Genomic DNA, 18,881 nt, shown 5'->3' on the forward strand with positions numbered 1-18,881 from the left:
CGGATTTACTGAGGCTAAGGGAAGCTCCTGGATCGTTTGAGCAGAAGACGTATCCATCACGGTCTTGAAACACAGTAATATTGAATGGAAACCTTGCCCAACCTTTGCCTAGTCTTTTCCCCTAGTGAAGGGTCAGGGATAGTCCCCGAGTTCTAGAGCTGAAAGGTTTAAACCCTGGCCTGACTGATTGAGGACAAAGCTACAAGCTGAAACTGTTAACTCTTGCATCTCCTTGGGCAAAACACTGAATTCTCCTGTACCTGAGTTCTAATCCCAGCTGTATTACTGACTTGGCAGAACCATCATCTTCCTGTGCCTCAGTTCTAAGCTATTGCAATCCGTGTGACCTGGGACAAACCATTTTAATCCCCCCCCCCAACTGTAAACTAGCCCCTTTCTCATCACTAGATTACCATAGGCTGAAACCATCTCCACCAAGAAGCGACTATATGGACCTTTCTGAGATGCAGTAAACTCCCCTATCCCTCCCCCCTCAACCCCGGTGATCAGCAGCACCATCTCTGTCCCCAATACACACACATACACCTCCAAATCCTTAACAAACTGATTTTATCCTTGGATGCATTCACAAAATTAAAGTCAAAAATAAAAACAGATTCCTCAAAGCAACTAGAAACAAACATATTTTCATTTAAATAGCCCCCCACCCCTCATCTTTTTAACATCCCAAACAATAATGATTAGAAAAAAAACCCCTCTGCTTTATCATCATTGCTGTTTTTTTGTTTTTTTTTTTTACACCAAAAAGCAAAGGTATAACTCACAATTGTGTTCTTCATGTTTCCTTAGTGCGAGTGTTTTCAGCAGAAGATATGTAGGTTATTACTAGCAGGCATAAGTTTTGTAGTTTTGTCTTTTTTTTTTTTTTTAATAAGTCTGTTTTGTCCTCTTTTCTTTAGGAATAATGTTTCTCTGTACAAGTTCAGCTCGGAAGCACAAGCCCATCTCCTCCCGCCCCAGATGTCCTGCGTACCTTGGCGGTGGCGTTCCCACTGCAAAAAAGATCAGAGGAGAGAAAAAGAATGTGGCAGAGCGCAAGACAGAGCGAGACGAGATGGGAAAAGTATGAAAGAAATGGAGAAAATCAGCAAGAGAGAGTAAGAGACAGTGGGACAGCAGCAAAGAAAGATCCAAAGCCAGAGACAAAGAGAAGGATGAGCATTTATTCAGTTTGGATTTTGGACTGAGGATTCCAAATCTGTTTTCTGTATTCCTGCGGTGGCTCTGAACTTAATTCTTTTTATTAATCAATCTTTGTTTTTCTTCCACTTAGATGAAGTACTCCTTCTTATCATCCCCACCGGCCAGGCCTGCCTCTGCATTGATGATGGCTGTATCCGCGTCAGGTGCATCATCCGCGCCCTTGGCCTCGTTGGTCAGATAAGTGCCTGAGAGCGGACAGATACACAAAACTTTGAGAGGTAGACAAAACCATTGCCATCACAGTTAACTCTTGATCAATAATAGGCCTGATATTCAAAGGATTTCTTCTCATAAATGCTAAGACATCCATTATGGGCTTCTTAGCATTTAGCGTGGTTAACGCACCTTAATAAAAGGACCCTTTAGAGATAAGCTCTAAATCTGGCCTGTTTGAAAATTAACCAGGGCTGAGTGGCTAACTTTATATTCAGAATTTAATGAAATGGGCCAGATTTAGGGCAGAGAAAAAGCTAAGATGGCAATATTCAGCCAATAGCGGTCAACACTTCTTTAAATGCTGGTCGCTGCTGGCTGAATTAGACCTAGATATTCAGTGTTGGACCCTAACTGGGTCCAATATTCAAAGCAATTGACGCAGTCAGGGGAGGCTTCTGTCTCTGTGGGCCAGTGACTGATATGTAGTTGTACTTATCCAGGCATGTAACCACTGAATATAAGCACTAAGTAGCCATCTTGGCCCTGATTCTATAAATGTCATTGAGTGCATCTGTCAAACATCCACTAGGCGTCATTTATGGAAATGTGCCTAGCAGTGTCTAAACAGTCTTAGCCACCAGGAGGCAGTAGGCACCATTTAGTCCAGGGTTTTCTTATACCTAAGTCAAACTGTGCTCCAAATCCACCCCTAACCATGTCTACTTTCTGGTAGGCGTCTTGGAGTAGATGCCTACCTGCCTACCAGATAATTAATTTTTAAAATTGGTTTTTAATGGCGATGATTGAGATAATTAAAAAAATTAAGTTAGGCACCTAGATTGGCTAGGCATGCCAATCTAGGCACCGTTTATAGAATCTAAGCCCTTAAGTCCAGGCACGAGAGGGGCATTTCAGGGGTAGAGCTGGGAGTTATGGCAATGCTGGCAATATTCTATGCTGTGCCTACATAACTAAACAGCAATCCTAAACTTTCCCGGCCAGCATTGAATATCGTCTGGCACCTGCATGAATGTCAGGCAACAATCTGAAGTGCTGAGATCTCCCCCTTGCAGCTGACCTCACCCATAAAAAGCACTGCTATCCACCCCCTCCCAAAAGAGCATCTGACTCCTATCCCCCCTCCTTCCCTTCCAATCCTGGAAAACTATCTTAAATTCCCCTCTCTGCCCTCACCCCCAGAACAACATTTGGCCCTTGACAAGAACACCCCACTTCCTATAGGCCTCTCTCTAAGTAGGGTTACCAGATTTTACACGAATAAAATCCAGACATGTGACCTCATTGCCCAGTTCTATCTATCCACGCCCTGTTCTCTCCATGTCACCGCATCGCATCCACGCATGTGCAGATGGGGCCCTGAGCGCAAAGCTTTTCAAACCCGGACAAAGAGGACATGGCGGGATAAATCCGGACATCTGGTAACCCTATCTCTAGGCCCACCCTTCCAATCCCTGGTGGTCTAGCAGACATAGAGCAGGGGTGCTAGTGAACCCACTGAATTTCATCATCCTGGGAGTTTAGGACTGATTTTCAGTACTAGGCTCATAGATCTAGGAATATGAATAGCAGCCCTAAATTTATAAACGTAACTTTTAAGCGCCTAAATTAAGATGAATTTTCAGCTGAAACTTAGGCTTATAGGTTTTTAAGCTGAAAAGAGAAGTCTAAATTTAGGATCTTAGCCTTATTTGAATATTGGGCCCAAGATTTCAGTCTATCTAACAGAAGCCTGTCCCCTCACAGCTATAGTACAGGTATGTTACCAGGCAGAGCCTGATCAAGGCCTGGCTTTGCAAGGATGGAAGTACAGTCTTCAGTCCATAGAGGCAAACGTAGCGCCAGGCCTGGCTCAGAGGTATTTGCAAGCCTTAAGCATAGTCCTGGCCATGAGAAAACCGAGCAGAGTGGAAAGACCAAGAAAACATGTAAGCCACATGCAAAAGAGGAGGAGGGAAGGGATTTGGAGATAGCTTACACTGTTTTCAGCTGTAGTTCAGGGGTGAGTAACATTCTGGTACTGAGGTATTTTCTCATCCTTACAGGGTGTACAATCTAAGGAGCCGGATGCAGAGAGCTGCGCATTAGAGATGTGTGCCAATGACAAAGCACGTGATTTCTAACGCAAACGTAAACTAATCATAAACACATTCAAAGTGCGCAGAACTTGTGTGTTAATTGGGGTAAGCCTGACAAGACACATACGCAGAAGGTTCTGCGCCAAGGTCAGCTAGCACGGTGCAGATGTCTGAGCAAATTGAAAGTGGCAGCAAACACCTGCACGTGAGCTGGAATAAATATAAGCCTCACAAAAATTTCTTGTGGGGAAAAGTTTTTCAAGGCTGATTCAAATGTGTAGAACATTCAAGTTCATGCACAAATAGAATTTTTTTCTGCTTGGACCTGTGCGCAGAACCAACACCTTTTGTTCTGTTTTGCAAGCTGCAGATACTGTCCTGCTTGCAGCATGAAGAAGAAATCAGCATGAACTCCTCTCAACTAACCCTTCTACGCCTCCTGCTATGCTCACCTAAAAATTCCTTGCTGTGCTTCTCTGCATTGTTTCAAGTTGAAGTATTTGATAATGCGCTTATCATTGTGGTTTCCACAATAAAAATTGTTACAAACATAGGGGTGGGAATCATATTAGCACATATAATAAGTAGGACAAATTAAATAGAGACACAGTGGGGGGGAGGGGGAAAGTACCAGACTACCTAGAAATAGAGAGTTCTTGAGGTGCGAAGTCTTTAGATTCATCCTAGATATGGCTTGGAAGTGTGTTCCATAAAGGGGGGCGAATACAGAGAAGATTATTTTCCTTGTGGTGTCGTAAAATCCACGGCAAAGCGAGGGACTCGAAAGGAGATTTTGCAATGGAATAATGAATAATCTTATTACCGTTCACTTTAATATACTGCACGCCGATGTCTACTGTGCAAAACTCCTTTTTGCCTCTTGTGCATAAGAACTCGTGTTAGACCTCTTGGTATCCACAAGCTTCCAGTATCAGCCCCTAAGTGGTTTTCCCCTTAGGCAATAAAGGGCATCCTAACTAATGCAGTGAGTCTTTGGAACTACACAGAATAGGCTCTATAATATCAAGCTTATTTAAAAATTTGATTCAATCGCAAGATCATATTTCAAAGCGATTTCCAAGTATATAATCGGGGTATAAATTAGATTCTGACAATATACAGCAAACCTAGGGAAAGCATTAAAGAAAAAGTCAATCAAGTAGGGTTGGAACATTAGGGCAAAGTATAGAGGAATCTGAAGACCCGAATTCTAGGATTCAAAGGCGTCTTTGCAGAGCCAGCTTTTTAAAATTCCTTCAAACCTATCAAGTGAATTGAATTCCGTATTTGTGGCCCTCCGAGTGTATCTGAGTCTTGGAGAAGGGACTGAAAGAAGAATCTAGTGGGAGCAAATGGAATCAGGTATCTTAGCCATTACTATTTAATGTGTCAGTAATGCTAATTTATAGGAGATTCTGTGGGATTTGGGTAACCAATGAGCTTTCTATAAAAGTGGAATAACATGGTCAAATTGTTTTCTTCTTAGGGATTCATTTTATTGCAGTATTTTGAGTTTCTGCATGGAACTTTGATACTCTTTGGGGTTCTGGCCAGGTACTAGGGACCTGGATTAGCCACTGAGCTTGATGGACCATTGGTCTGACCCAGGAAGGCTATTCTTATGTTCTTAGGCTGCTGGGTGCAAGTGAGAGAAATGAAGCATCAGTGTCCTTAATTGAGCTCAAACTTTTTTGAAATCTAGAAAAATCTTTAGCTGCAGACTCCTATGTAATGATGTATACTAACTTCTGGGCTGGCGTTTTGACTTCCAGAGGGAATAGTAAGGTCTTATTGGAGAGCCACTGATGCAGTCAGTTTCTGCTACTTTTTATTTGTGGCAGGGTACAATCAAACCTCAGGCGAGTCCTGCTGTCAGCCCTTACGGGAGTGCAGAATGGTCTCGGGCTGTTTTTGCAATCAGTTGGCTGGTACAAAAGAAACTTGCTGTGCCCTTGAGTTCACCTTTGCTGTTCATTTCCAGAGAAGAGCGAAACCTATGGGCGCCGTAAATAAACCCATGCCTGGAATGGGACTGAATCCGACAGGACGCCACTTATCTGAGTTGACAGCAAGAACTTTAAAATCCTAAGGGGTTGATTTGGTTGTGACAGATATTTAGAATTAACTGAGTGGATTGGAGCGGCTGTGGAGGGCTTGTCAAACCCTCAGGAAGATATTTGTATTCTGTGGAGACTGTCTCCAATGTCATTTTTATGCCATTTTATTTTAAAGCTTCAATGGAATTGGATCAGCCATTTGCAATTGTGTTTCTACTATCTAAAATCTGCTATTATAAATTAGATTCACTTAATCCCATTAATACGAAGACAGGAATGGCTCATTCTCCTGATTGCACCTTGACTATTATAAAATAAACCAAGAATTCCGGGAGACAGCCCTCTATTGTGCAGAGACTCGTTTCATTTCAGCCAGTGAAGCTGTTCTGTCTTTCTTTCACCAGAGGATCACGCTAGTAAACTTCAGAATGTAGAACTGGGATTTATATGCACCCCAAAAGGCTCTGAACTCAGCCTGGATTTAACGAGACTCATCAAAGTGAAGAGAAAAGAGAAGCCGGCTTCAAGCTTCTCAAGCATTCAGTGATTCTAATTTTTCTCAGCCCCTCAGGTATTGAAAGTCGTTCCATTTTTTTTTTGCAGATATTTTATAAGGGAGGTGAAGGTGGTAACCATGGGAAGGAATGGCCATGTGTGCCCCAAAACCTGCACAGAGTCAGTCATGATACTGGATCTTTGCGAAGCCTGTTTAGGGCAGTACTTAAGTGTGTCCCATGCAATATGAGGCCTTGTCTGTATGTCTACATGTAGATTGTATGACTGCTGCGGTGGGTGTTTTCATGTCATGTTTCTATGTCGAAATGTGGTTCTGTGTTGACACTTTTAGTTGCTTTCTGATATTTGGTGCTTCAATAAACCTATGGATCCTTGATTTTCACCTCTGGAGTTGGCTTTATTTGAGCTGGAAAGGCCTTCCATTTGCTCCCACCATTTGTGATGCAAGTCACTTCAGTGAATGATTCATTTCCCCCTGGTGAGACCTCCAGGACCTCCCAAAGCAGCAGCAGTGGCGGTGGATGGCTAGCAGACACAGGCTCTGAACATGCTTGTTCGGGGCCTTCCTTCTGCTGAGTCACTGATGACATCACTGATGACAAGGCAGAAGGAAGCCCTGGTCCCCTGCTGCATTAGGAGACCCGACGGTATGTCAGATCTTGGGGGGCGGTTCGGACATGCTATAGGAGGGATGGAAAGCTGCCACAGAGGGGTGGAGAGGAGGAGGGCAGGTGCCCAGGGCGGACTGCCCCCCTGCCCCCCCCCCCCTTCGCTACTTCTGGGGTCCAGATGGCATTATTGGATTTTCACTCAGTGCTTTGCATTTTACCACCTACATTTGGGCCACCTTTATAAGCCCTATGTGCAAAAAGGGCACACTCATCCCAATAGTGTATTGCACATGTGTAGACTATCAGGAAAGAATGAGCATTCTTCGCAACTAATTCACACTTTTTATAAGAATGCACCTTCTTTGTACATGGTACGTCCTCTTTAAGAAGAGTGTGCACTTGTATTGGCGTTCATTTTGCAACCAAACTGAAAAAAAACCATGACCATTTCTTGGCTGTCCATCCCTACCAGATGCCAGTACAGTATATTTGTCCCTGTGCACCCAATACCAGCCTAAGACAAACCCCTATGTATATCTGCTGCACAGGCCAGGCCTCACCTTTGTGCCGTAGCATGTAATGTCCCACGAGAATGATGAGGCCAACCAAGATGAAGGCGATTACTGCAACAACACCTCCAATAACGGCATGATCAATAGTGGATGTTGATGGAACTGGGCTGGGATCTAATCAGAGAGAGAGAGAAATAGTGATTACGGGGAAAGGAGATAGAGCAAAATGAAGGAAAGGAATAGGATTAAGGAAAGGGAAAACATCGTAAGGAAGGTGAGAAGTGATCAGGATGGCGGTGAAGATAACAGAAGAGAGAATGAAAGGGGTAAGTGAGAAGAGGATAGAGAGGAAGATGGAGGAATGATGAAAAGTGATGGAGGCAGAGAAGGAGGGAAGACGAGAAAGAGGGAAAGTTTAATACTAGATCTATTAAAGGTAAACATAGGATAACGTTTCTTTTTTACATGCTTCCCTTCTCTTAACATTAAATACTGCGTTGTTGCACTGGGTCATGGGAGAATGAGGTCTTCCTAAAACACTTTCCTGTGTGGGATCCCAGGGAGCACTAGGTTGAAGCACTAGCAGCAGGGTCATGGTCTTGCTCTGGGACAGATGTCTCAGGGATCATTGGTAGGGGTAAGGAAAGCCTTTAACACACACTGCAGTAGGTAAAGGATCTGCATACAAGCGTGGTATTACCTTAGTCAAAAATTAAATCATTCAGAAGCATACTTTCTCCCTCGACATTCATGCATGCTCTTGACCACCATCACATGCTTTTAATGATCCTGCTGTGCATGGTACATGCATGTGATTTTTTTCAGCTTTCTGTTCAGGGTGGAGAGGAGAGCCTCTGGCACCTCCTACCCTCGCTACGCCACTGACGGCCACATCTCATATATTGTGTGCAATTCTGGTCATGGATGTAGCAGAATTAGAAAAGGTACAGAGAAGGTGCCGAAAATATAAAAGGGATGGGACAACTTCCCTATGAGGAAAGGCTAAAGCGGCTAGGGCTCTTCAGCTTGGAGACGAGACAGCTCAGGGGTGATATGATAGAGGTCTATGAAATAATGAGTGGAGTGTAAAGAGTAGATGTGAATCGCTTGTTTACTCTTTCCAAAAAACCTAGGAATGGTACATGTGATAAAGCTACTAAGTAGTAGATTTAAAACAAACCGAAGAAAATATTTTTTCACCCATGTGTAGCTAAACTCTGAAATTTATTGCCAGCAAATGTGGTGAAAGCAGTTAGCTTAGCAGGGTTTAAAAAGGGGTTAGATAATTTCCTAAAACAGAAGTCCATAAGCCATTATTAAGATGAACGTGGGGAAATCAACTCTTGGATCTTGCCAGATATTTGTGGCCTTCGGTCTGTCCAAGTAGGGCAACTCTTATGTTCTTAAGTGAGCCATTGTGACATCACTGCTCAGGTTGGCTCTTAGGCATTGGTGGAATGAGGCATTATGACATCACAATCTCAGCTTTGGAATGTTGCTACTCTTTGGGACCTGGGTTGGCCACTGTTGCAAACAGGACACTGGGCTTGATGGGAATTAGCACCCTAAATGCATACTTAATGCACATTAAGGGAACTGGGGCACACTAAGAGTCAGATTCTACAAACAGCGCTGGTCTCAGTGGCTGCCTACAAAATGGCCGCTGATTGCGTGTCAGTCATGCAATGGCGCTATTTGTAGAATTGCGGCTACCTCAAACAAAGGCGCAGGAAATGTAGGGTAGGGTTTTCGAGGCACCCGTTTTTGACGTGAATCATGTCTTCAGAGGTGCCTAAGGTCATTTTTGGCATTAGCCCTGCCTACTTCGTGGCTCCCCTGTAAACTCAATCTAGGTGCTGGTTTTGCAGGCGTATCTTGGCACCTCCATTTTTGTTTTTAATCTGAGCACCCTCGCAGCAGCGACTGGGAGAGGGATAGAAAACAGAGGAAGAATCCCTGAGTAGTTGTGAAAGAAGAATCACGATTTCAAATTTTAGCTGTGATACTGACTGAGCTAGATATCCTAATGAGTAGGAGGAAACTGTCACCCCCTGCCCACCTCAATAAAAGCCCTCACATCGCTTGGCGTTGCAGTGAGTAGCTGAGAATCTTCCAGGCATATCCGTATTCTGAATCCGTTTCAAATGGTTCCTGGTGGATACCGCAGATGGCCCTCTCATTCCACAGTATCAGAAAGGTCACTCTTAATTGAAATGTTCTTTTCAGTTTTCATGCTCTCAAGAGTCGTCCATGGAATGATGTTGAAATTGTTAACAGTTGGAAACAAGCTCTAAATATTTTCAAGGCAAGCGGTCTACTTTATCCAGTATGGAGGAAGAAATAGACTTTAGAATCAAAAGAAAAGTCTTTCTTTGTATAGACAAAGTTCCAGGGATTAAAAGCTGATGCGCCGTACGTACTCAGGCTGTGTCAGGGGCAATGAAACCAGAAAATGTAAAACCCACAAATTTCACCAAAGTCTACTTCTTCCTCCTCTAAATATGATAAATACAAAATCTTTACATGCACTAGTACAAACACTGAATGACACTCTTTGTTTGCTGCACTATGCCTCGCTTCTGAAAGAGAAGTTATTTTGGAGCAGGCGAACAAGCCCGCATGAAGGCTGAACACAAAAACAATGAAATACCTGGCAATGATGACATGGAAGCAGCTGCAGGTGTTGACAAGTGGTCAGTGGTCGCAGGGCGCACGGTGGTGCAGCAAGGCAGATGAAGACGATAGACGGATGAGGAACAGGTGGCAGGATGGAGGGAAGCATTGAAGCCAAAATAAAACCATGAGAATAAAACACAGAGATGAACACTTACGGGGAGGGCCTACTAAGCTCTCAGAAAGCATGAGAGAGGTCAGGAGATGGGTTAGTCCAATGATCAGCCTACAAAGGAGAGCTGGAAAAATATTTCAAAAAACCACATATATAGGCCAAATCAATATCCAGAACCATACAATGTTGGCTGTGAAGCATGTAATAAGCAAGAGGGAAAAATACCTCAGACACCTTCTAATGTCGTTTCAAAACAGCCAAAGCTGGTCAATTGAACGAGATTTCATGTAATCATAAAAAAAACTTTATCAGCGGTGGCTTTGCAGGGAGAGTCGAGCAGGCTGTCACAGACTTTGAGTGCAATTTCAATTTTGACAAGCAACTGCCGACATCTAAAGGGTGTAATGACACCTAGTTGGTGTGATGTTGGGTGAGAGCCACCAGTTTTTCTACTGATTCCCTGACGAAGCATTGGATGAAATGGGGACCATTGGAATCAGAACTTCTCCAACCATAAGTTAAGTCATTTTATTAGACTACCATTGATGGTTTATTATACTACATTATATTATTGATAAACTTACAAGAAGGTTTTTTATGACCTATGATTACGCGAAATCTCGTTCACTTGACCAGCTTTGGCTGTTTTGAAACAACATTAGAAGGTGTCTGAGGTCTTTTTCCCTCTTGTTTATTACATGCTTCACAGCCAAGAATTTTATGGTTCTGGATATCGATTTGGTTCATATATGTGGTACCATTGATAATTTTTTTTTAAAAGTATTTTTCCAGCTGTACTTTGTGGGTTGATCTTTTGATATTTTTTTTTTTGGCTGTAGAGTTCTTTTGTCTGTTTTTTTTGTTAAAGGTTAGTCCAATTCCAGTCCTCGAAGTCCACAGGCAGGCAATATTTTCAGGATAGTCACAATAATTATGCATGAGAAAAATTTGCATGCATTGCCTCCTTGGTATGCTGATCTTTCTCATACATATTCTTTGTGGATATCCTGAAAATCCGGCCTGCCTGTGGACCTCGAGGACTGGAATTGAATAGTCCTGTTCTGTGGAATGCACCAAGAGAGTGACTAAGGGAAGACATTCAAGGAGGGTTTTTTTTTAACCTAGTCCTTGGGCCACACACAACCAGTCAGGTTTTTTTGGGGTTTTTTTTTTTAGATTATCATCCACAATGATTATGCAGGACAGTGCAGGCAATTTTATCTCATTGCTATCCTGAAAACCTGACTGGCTAGGGTGTCCTGAGGAGTGGATTGAGAACTGCTGCATTAAAGAAAGATAAATCAATGATAGAGAAATTGAGGCAGATCCAGTCCTGGTTTTACCCCACCTGTCTAAGCAATTTTGCAACCTTGTTTTTCTTAGAAAAGTTGACAGGGACACCAGGATTATAAAGTCTGGGCAGGGATGGAGAGAAGCCACTTGGCAACCTTAGGCCAAAAGGATGTGGAGGTTCAGGATGCGACTGCTGAAGTAAAGAAAGTGGCTTCCTCTCTTTTCTCCCGAGCTCATCCCAAAGCGGAGGAGTAAGCAAATCCAGAGCCTTATTCCTGCCCCCATAATAGATGCGAGTTGACACTATTCTTGCACTATGAACAAAGCAGTGTTAGCAGCAGAAGCCACTGACACACAAATGTTATACATATGGGGGATGCAAGTGATGCCTCAGAAAATGCAGTGCCTAAGTGTGATGTATGTTAATTCATAGAAGCAACAGCAGCAAGAGAACCCGCCTTTTCCATCCCAGCATCTCCATACACAACGAGCTATTTAGACAGCTACGAATAGCACCAAGCCAGTTAACTACCAATATTCAACAGGAGGTGTGGCCTAGTGTTTAGAGCAGTTGCCTCTGCACCCTGAGGTTGCGAGTTTGATTCCCACTGCAGCTCCTTGTAACTCTGGGCAAGACACTTAACCCTTCATTGCCTAAGTACCTGTCTAAAATATGTAAACCACTTAAACCCCATCCCCTTAACCCTTAGATACATCGCCAGTCAGTACCAATGTTCATTGGCTGAACTACCAGATGGACTCACTTACTTTTGGCTGCTATGACTTAGTCAGTCAACCAATGAATATCAGCTTGGCTTAACACAGACCAGATACAGTCCTGGCATTGAATTTCTGGGTTCACCGCTGACCACAGGAGGTAACCGAGCTGCCTCCTGCGATCTGAAAATCAGGTCCAATGACATTCAAATTATTATTGGAAGATGTCTATGCTCTGTATGTATGTAGGGGTGCCACTTTAAAAAAAAAAAATAAAAAAATTGCATAAAAGCCAGTCTGTAGGAAGTCCTATGTTTATGAAGATGATATGGCTCAAGGTTGTGGGTTGAAATCCCCAGGATGGTCAGGTACCCAGCACATATTCCTATAGTGGGTAGCGTAGCTGGTTTTAAGAAAGGTTTGGACAATTTCCTGGAGGAAAAGTCCATAGTCTGTTATTAAGACATGGGGGGAAGCCTCTGCTTGCCCTAGATCGGTAGCATGGAATGTCTCTACTACTTGGGGTTCTGGAATTTTGCTATTCTTTGGGATTCTGCATGGAATCTTGATACACTTTGGGGGGTTCTAGAATCTTTTGTTACTCTTTGGGATTCTGGAATGTTGCTACTCCTTGGGTTTTGGCCACCGTGAGAACAGGCTACATGGCTTGATGGACCATTCGTCTGACCCAGTAAGGCTATTATGTTCTTCTGGTGCCTGGACATCTCAGTATTGAATGTCCAGGTTTAATGGTGACGGCAGTAAGTCTGGCTGAATACTGAGCCCTAAATGTTAGTAACCCCCTTATAGAATTATCCTAACAGTGAATTGATTTGAAAACATGAATAGAGATGCACTTCTGCTTCCTCTGACCTAACTGCCCCGGGAATAACTCTGAGAATTCAGGTCAAAAGGTGCTGCCTTTCACCCACATAGAGGGAGGCGAGCCTTGGAACAGCTATTTTATCTGAGTAAATGGTTTTTGAAAACTGGTTTCCTGTGACTGACTGCCAGAGCTGGGTCCACAGTGAAGAATGTGGGGTCATATGATGGGGGAATTCACAGGAACTGCTCGAGGGCACAGGGAGTGCTGGATTGCCACAAGGAATATCGTAATTTTATCTGAGATTGCAATGCAGGTCCCGTGCATCCCAACAAAGGAAGGTCCATCTAGCTAGTATCCTCAAGGCCACAAGTACCTAGTAAGTTCCCCAAAAGTAGATAGATTCCATGCTATATGTCCCCTGGCATCAGCAGTGGATTTCCCCATGTCTACTTGGCTAATAGTTTATGGATTTTTCCTCCAGCAATCTGTTCAAACCTTTTAAAATCAGCTATGCTAGATGCTTTTGCCACATCCTCCAGCAACAAATTCCAGAGCTTAATTGTGCATTGAGTGGAATAAAAAAAAAAAAAAATTTTCTTTGATTACTTAGTAACTTCCCTGCATCGATGTTCATGGAGAACTGTTGTTATCAAACAGTGCTATTTTACCTCTGTGGAAGCATCAGACATGTTACGAGATGTGGATAAGAACCCATATCTCGAAATTACATTTCGTTACTGCTGCACTCTGGGAGTAGGGGGTGGGAGGAGAAAAAAAAGCCTGTGTGAGCCTCCAGTTGTGAGACCTATTTAACAAGATGCCTGGAAGCCAGTCTGAGACGTGTCCCACATAAGCTGTCTGCAGAGAAATGCAGGCACTGGACAGACAGAAAACACAAAGCGGAACAAAGAAAAGATTCACAGGGAGGCTGGTGCTGGTGTAAACCGAGTGTTATCAGAGTATCAAACCAGGACGTGAGCAGATTACTAAGGGACACTTGACTGTTTATGCCAGGGAAGGAATATAAAGCACTATATTCAGTAAACCAGGAAGGGAGGAGGAGAGCAAAGAGGAACTCTGAGCAGGAGAGAATATCACACCTCCATACAGCGTAATCCCACAGAAGCTCTCAGGACAGTGGCATAGTAAATGAGGCATGTGTATGGGGAAAGACTGCCCCAGGCGCCATCTTCGTGGGGGGCGTTGGCATCTCTCCGCCCCGTCAACGCAAGCAGTATCTTCCACTTGCTGCTTGCACCTTCGGCTTTTGACATCACTTCCTTGTTGTGGGACCAGGACGTGATGTCAGAAGGGAGCCGACACCAGCGCGAGCAGCGGGTGGAAAATGCTGTCCACGCCGATGATGTGGTGTACAGAGATGGGAGGGATGTATGGGCTTCTCTCTGAGAGAGAAGGTGAGGTCCTGGATTTCAAGGGACTGTCTGGGTTTTTCCCTGGGACAGGATTTAGAGGGCTGGGGTGTGAGGGGAAGGTAATTGCATTTCCCCCCCCCAGTAGAATCCCAATAAATGGCTTTAGAAAGGACTGAATAGGAGGTGGGGATGCTCAACTCTTTTAATTTGCACAGGTGACATTTATTCAGAACAATGAAGAGGAAAAAATACAGTTTTCTGTACATGAAAATATTCAAATATAATCAAAGCAAATCAGCAAAAACACTGTGACAGTGATAACATGTTATTAGTCAAAGGTGAGCCTGTCCATGGACTTTAGCACAAGAGGCTCTAACAGTAGGTGAACCTACACAATCAGGACCCTGGACAGCAACCAACATCCTAAAGGCACTGGGTAGGAATGGCCAAAGCAGAACCCAGAGGCTCCCAGTAGCTTCTATCCATGGTGCTGAAGACAGCTAGACACACCAAAGGGGCAATTCTTATTTATTTTTAAAGATTTATTTACTACATTTTTGAGAAACTCATGCAAGGCAGTGTATAATTTGGACATGGGCAAGAGACAATTTAAAAAAAAAAAAAAAGAGAGAGAAACCCTCTACACTTTATGGTACGTCACACAATGTTCAAACACAAAATACTGGGAAACAATATAACTAAAAAACAAAGCTCCAAATATAAATTTAAACAAATCATATAAAAATGAAGCTAAATACTCATACTTTTTACACTGTTTAAGATTTTTTATTATGAATCATGTTTACTAGAATAAATATTTTCATTCAAGTATATTCACCATATCATTAGATAATAAAGTGTATAAAGTCCCGAAGTGACCTCCCCAAAGAGACGGGGAATAATAAAGTGCAAACAGATCTTAAAAACCATAAGGCAAAAGTGTTACTTGTTCTGTAGAGCCTCACAGATGGCTCCACGAAGAGGCAACTTTGCCGCAAAAGTTCTAAAGTTCACTTGCAATGGTATTTCCAGATGACGTTTTACATGTCTTGCTCTACACCTGACAGTGTTTTTTCACCAGGAGACAAGACTTCAGAGGCGTAAACAACAGAGCTTATGCAAATCTGAATATAGTTTAGCGACAGCCAACAGGGTAGAGAAATCCATTTTCTACTGACCCTCTGCCTTCTTCCTTCACAATTAAATCTCTTTATTATTCCCCGTCTCTTTGGGGAGGTCACTTCGGGACTTTATACACTTTATTATCTGATGGTATGGTGAATATACTTGAATGAAGAAGGTGGCGGGTCAGTAGAAAATATATTTTGTCTATTTATGATTTATATTGTTTTAATTATTTGGGCTGGATTTCAGGCCATCTTCTCTCTTTTTTTAACCAGGTCCTAGCCACCAGACATAGTTCTATCTTCTCAGTACAAGGGCCCGAACTATGAGACATGTTTGCTCAACATCTTGGATTTCTGACATCATTGGACACATCTAAAGCCAATCTCAAAATTTTCATCTTCTCAGATCGTAACATGGCTCATGTGAGCACCTGCATAGAACCTACCCTTATGTCTATTCTCCACCCCCCCCCCCACACACACACTTTTTCTTTCAAACTATGCAGTTCCACCCTCTTCCCTCACTGTCTTGTCTATGTGCCCTTAACCCCTACAACAATTTACACTCCCTTTTACTAAGCTGGGGGTCAAGGCTTCTAGTGCGGCCCATAGTGCTAAATGCTGATAGGAATTCTACCAGTGTTGGAGTGGCATCAGAGCTATGGTAGAAACCTCTACCATGGATTATTAAAAGGGAGATTAGTTTGTAAGCTGCCTAGACACTTTTTTTGCTAGGTGGGATAAATAAATAAACTTGGAAGCTTGGAGCAGTGAATCCTATCCTGTGGCCTTTTAATTTTCTCAGAAGTGTCTGAAAATCCAGTCACACTGCATTAACCGGCTCACCTTTATTCAAGTTTATTATTCCTGCAAGAAGGTTTCAAGAAGGCATACTCCTGGGCATTTGCACATCCAAATTGGGCAGGAAGAGTGACCTTTCTAGAATAGCCCTGAACACTGATATTTTCCCCACTCCTTTTACTGAATGTATACTACAAAAATTCCTCTGTCGACATTTGCATATACCCTGAGTTGCATATACAGTACCTGTCAGCTAACTGTGCTTTGGAGAAACAGTGCAGTGGAGGAGTTATCTGATGGCTGAAAACGCTATAGCTCCCATAATAGACACATTTTTAAGTTGCATTAGATGTGGGAGTGTGTGGCATCCTGAGGTTGAGGGTTCAAATCCCCCATTGCCCCAGGTACATTAGGTGGAGTGTGAGCCCACCAGGACAGATAGGGGAAAAGGCTTGAGTACCTAAATGCAAACCACTTAGGCCATAAGTGGTATATAAATAAATATTTTTACAGAAGGATCTGTGTTCAGTGAAGTCTGTGAATATCCTGGCTTCAATACCATCTTTTCACTCACCATATATAAACCCGTCTGAATATAAACTAAGGTAAACTTTCTTCCCCAAAAATGGAGGGAAAAAGTTGGCTCGAATAGAAACCAAACTCCCGTCCGTCTTGCAAGGTTACTGTGGGAATGAGTGGCCTAGTGGTTAGAGCTGCTGCCTTGTGAGTTCAATCCCAGCCTGCTCCTTGTGACTCTGGGCAAGTCATTCAAAAGGTACTACAATTAAATTGTGAGCTTTTAGGGACAGATCGGAAAAATCCTTAAGAGTACCTGATTACTATTCAATGTATTGTAACCACTTTGGGTGAATCTCTTCTTGAAAAGGCAGTAAATAAACATAGCAGCCACTGTGGGAATTCAAATCAACAATTCTGAGTAGTGAGATCGCACCGTGCAAGAGCACAGGAGGGTTGGACCAGCAGGGCTTAAGGTAGGCCCAGAGAGAGGCTTGCAATGGGCCTGACTCAAATATAAACCGAGACCCCCATTTTTGGGCCATTATTTTGGCCCCCCCAAATCTAGATTTATAGTCACGTATACACAGTATACTAAATTGGGATTCTCTGGTCTGAATAATGCAACCTTCTCTGCCTCTCTGGTGTACTTGGGGTCCCAACAGCTTCCCAGTATCAGATGGATGAAAAGGATTTTAATGCTGACAGAATCGTTAACCGAGCGTGGGTGCAGCTCTGCAGCTTTCCAGTGCAATTCTTGCCTTGTCCCCGCCAGCCCCATTCTCTTCAAACATAGGCAGCCTTCAAGGTCACAAAGCCAGAAGGAATGCAGCAGCCTGGGGAGGGCTGAAGAATAGCCCTCTCAATTTTCCCTCTGGCCCCGGATACCATGACACAGCAGGACCAGAAATGCTACACATGTTCGCTACGGGAAATGAGCCCAAGCTAGTGAGGCAGAAAGTGCAGAACACAGCCACAGAGACAAAAATGGTCTCCATCATACAATCCGCAATAAAAGAAGGCAGCAGCATGTCCAATAACCGTTCCTATACAGAGAGCCACTCCACAAATACACCATACAAAGAACAAAGACCAACCCCTAGGTAATTCTATACCTTCTGTCTCAGTGTATCACATGGTGCAAGGAATAAAGACCATCCCCAGACATTTTAATCCCTTCTATCTCTCTGTATCACACAGCGCAGGGAATAAAGACCATCCTCAGCCATTTTTATTCCTTCTATCTCTCTGTATTATGCATCGCAGGAAATAAAGACCATCCCTGGGCATTCCCTTCCTTTCTATCTCACTGCCCATCTGCAGGGTCTTTATCTTTTAATTTCTGTACTTATACTCTGCTTAACCAACAATTTAAGACAGATTACAAAATATCATAAAATCACAATCTGTAAAAAATAAAAGATAAAAATATATAAAGAATGATAATAAATATCTAAGGCAAAAATCATTGTAATTCAGAATGGCCGTATATGCAACCGAAGAGACATCCAATCATTCCATGGCACTAAACTGTTCAAAGTTATTAAAACACAAGCAGACCTTAGGAAACTGGAAGACTGGGTGTCCCAATGGCAGGTGATGCACATCGGGAAGAATAATCCAAATTATAATTATCGGATGCTAGGGACCACCTTGGGGGTCAGCGCCCAAGAAAAGGGTCTGGGTGTCATAGACAATACGCTGAAGCCTTCCGCCCAATGTCCCCAGCTGGCCCAGGTACATTAGATTGTAAATCCACTGGGACAGACAGGGAAAAATGCTTGAGCACCTGAATAGATTCATGTAAACCGTTCTGAGCTTCCCTGGGAGAATGGTATAGAAAATTAAAGAAATGTGTGGCAGCGGCCAAAAAAAGCAAACAAGATGCTAGGAATTATTGGAAAAGGACTAAGAATGTTATAATGCCTCTGTATCGCTCCATGGTGCGACCTCACCTTGAGTACTGCATTTAATTCTGGCCGCCTTATCTCAAAAAAGATATGGCAGAACTAGAAAAGGTTCACAGAAGAGCGACCAAGATGATAAAGGGGATGGAACTCCTCTCGTATGAGGAAAAGCTAAAGAGGTTAGGGCTCCTCAGCTTGGAAAAGGGACGGCTGAGAGGAGATAGGATTGGAATCTACAAAATCCCGAGTGGAGTAGAACGGGTACAAGTGGATCGATTTTTTTTTACCCCATCAAAAATTACAAAGACGAGGGGACACTCGATGAAGTTACAGGGAAATACTTTTAAAACCAATAGGAGGA

At 43.1% G+C, this 18,881-nt stretch overlaps 1 protein-coding gene across 3 annotated transcripts in view; it reads right to left on the reverse strand.

The window, feature by feature from the left end:
• Positions 1-827: 827 nt before the first annotated feature.
• Positions 828-18,881, reverse strand: part of CADM3 (cell adhesion molecule 3) — a 106,077-nt gene continuing 88,023 nt past the window's right edge. Inside the window, exons 8-11 of one of the 3 annotated variants that reach the window (XM_033924376.1) lie at positions 9,823-9,846; positions 7,221-7,346; positions 3,377-3,453; positions 1,278-1,409 (exon numbers count right to left, since the gene is read on the reverse strand). In XM_033924376.1, coding sequence (XP_033780267.1) covers positions 3,395-3,453; positions 7,221-7,346; positions 9,823-9,846 — 209 coding nt within the window. In that variant the 3' untranslated portion in view covers positions 1,278-1,409; positions 3,377-3,394. Of the gene's footprint in view, positions 1,410-3,376; positions 3,454-7,220; positions 7,347-9,822; positions 9,847-18,881 lie in introns of all 3 variants that reach the window. The other 2 variants (XM_033924373.1, XM_033924375.1) reach the window with 2 other exon arrangements.

This window comes from Geotrypetes seraphini, chromosome 16 (genome assembly GCF_902459505.1).
Source record: "Geotrypetes seraphini chromosome 16, aGeoSer1.1, whole genome shotgun sequence".
Lineage (NCBI taxonomy): Eukaryota > Metazoa > Chordata > Amphibia > Gymnophiona > Dermophiidae > Geotrypetes > Geotrypetes seraphini.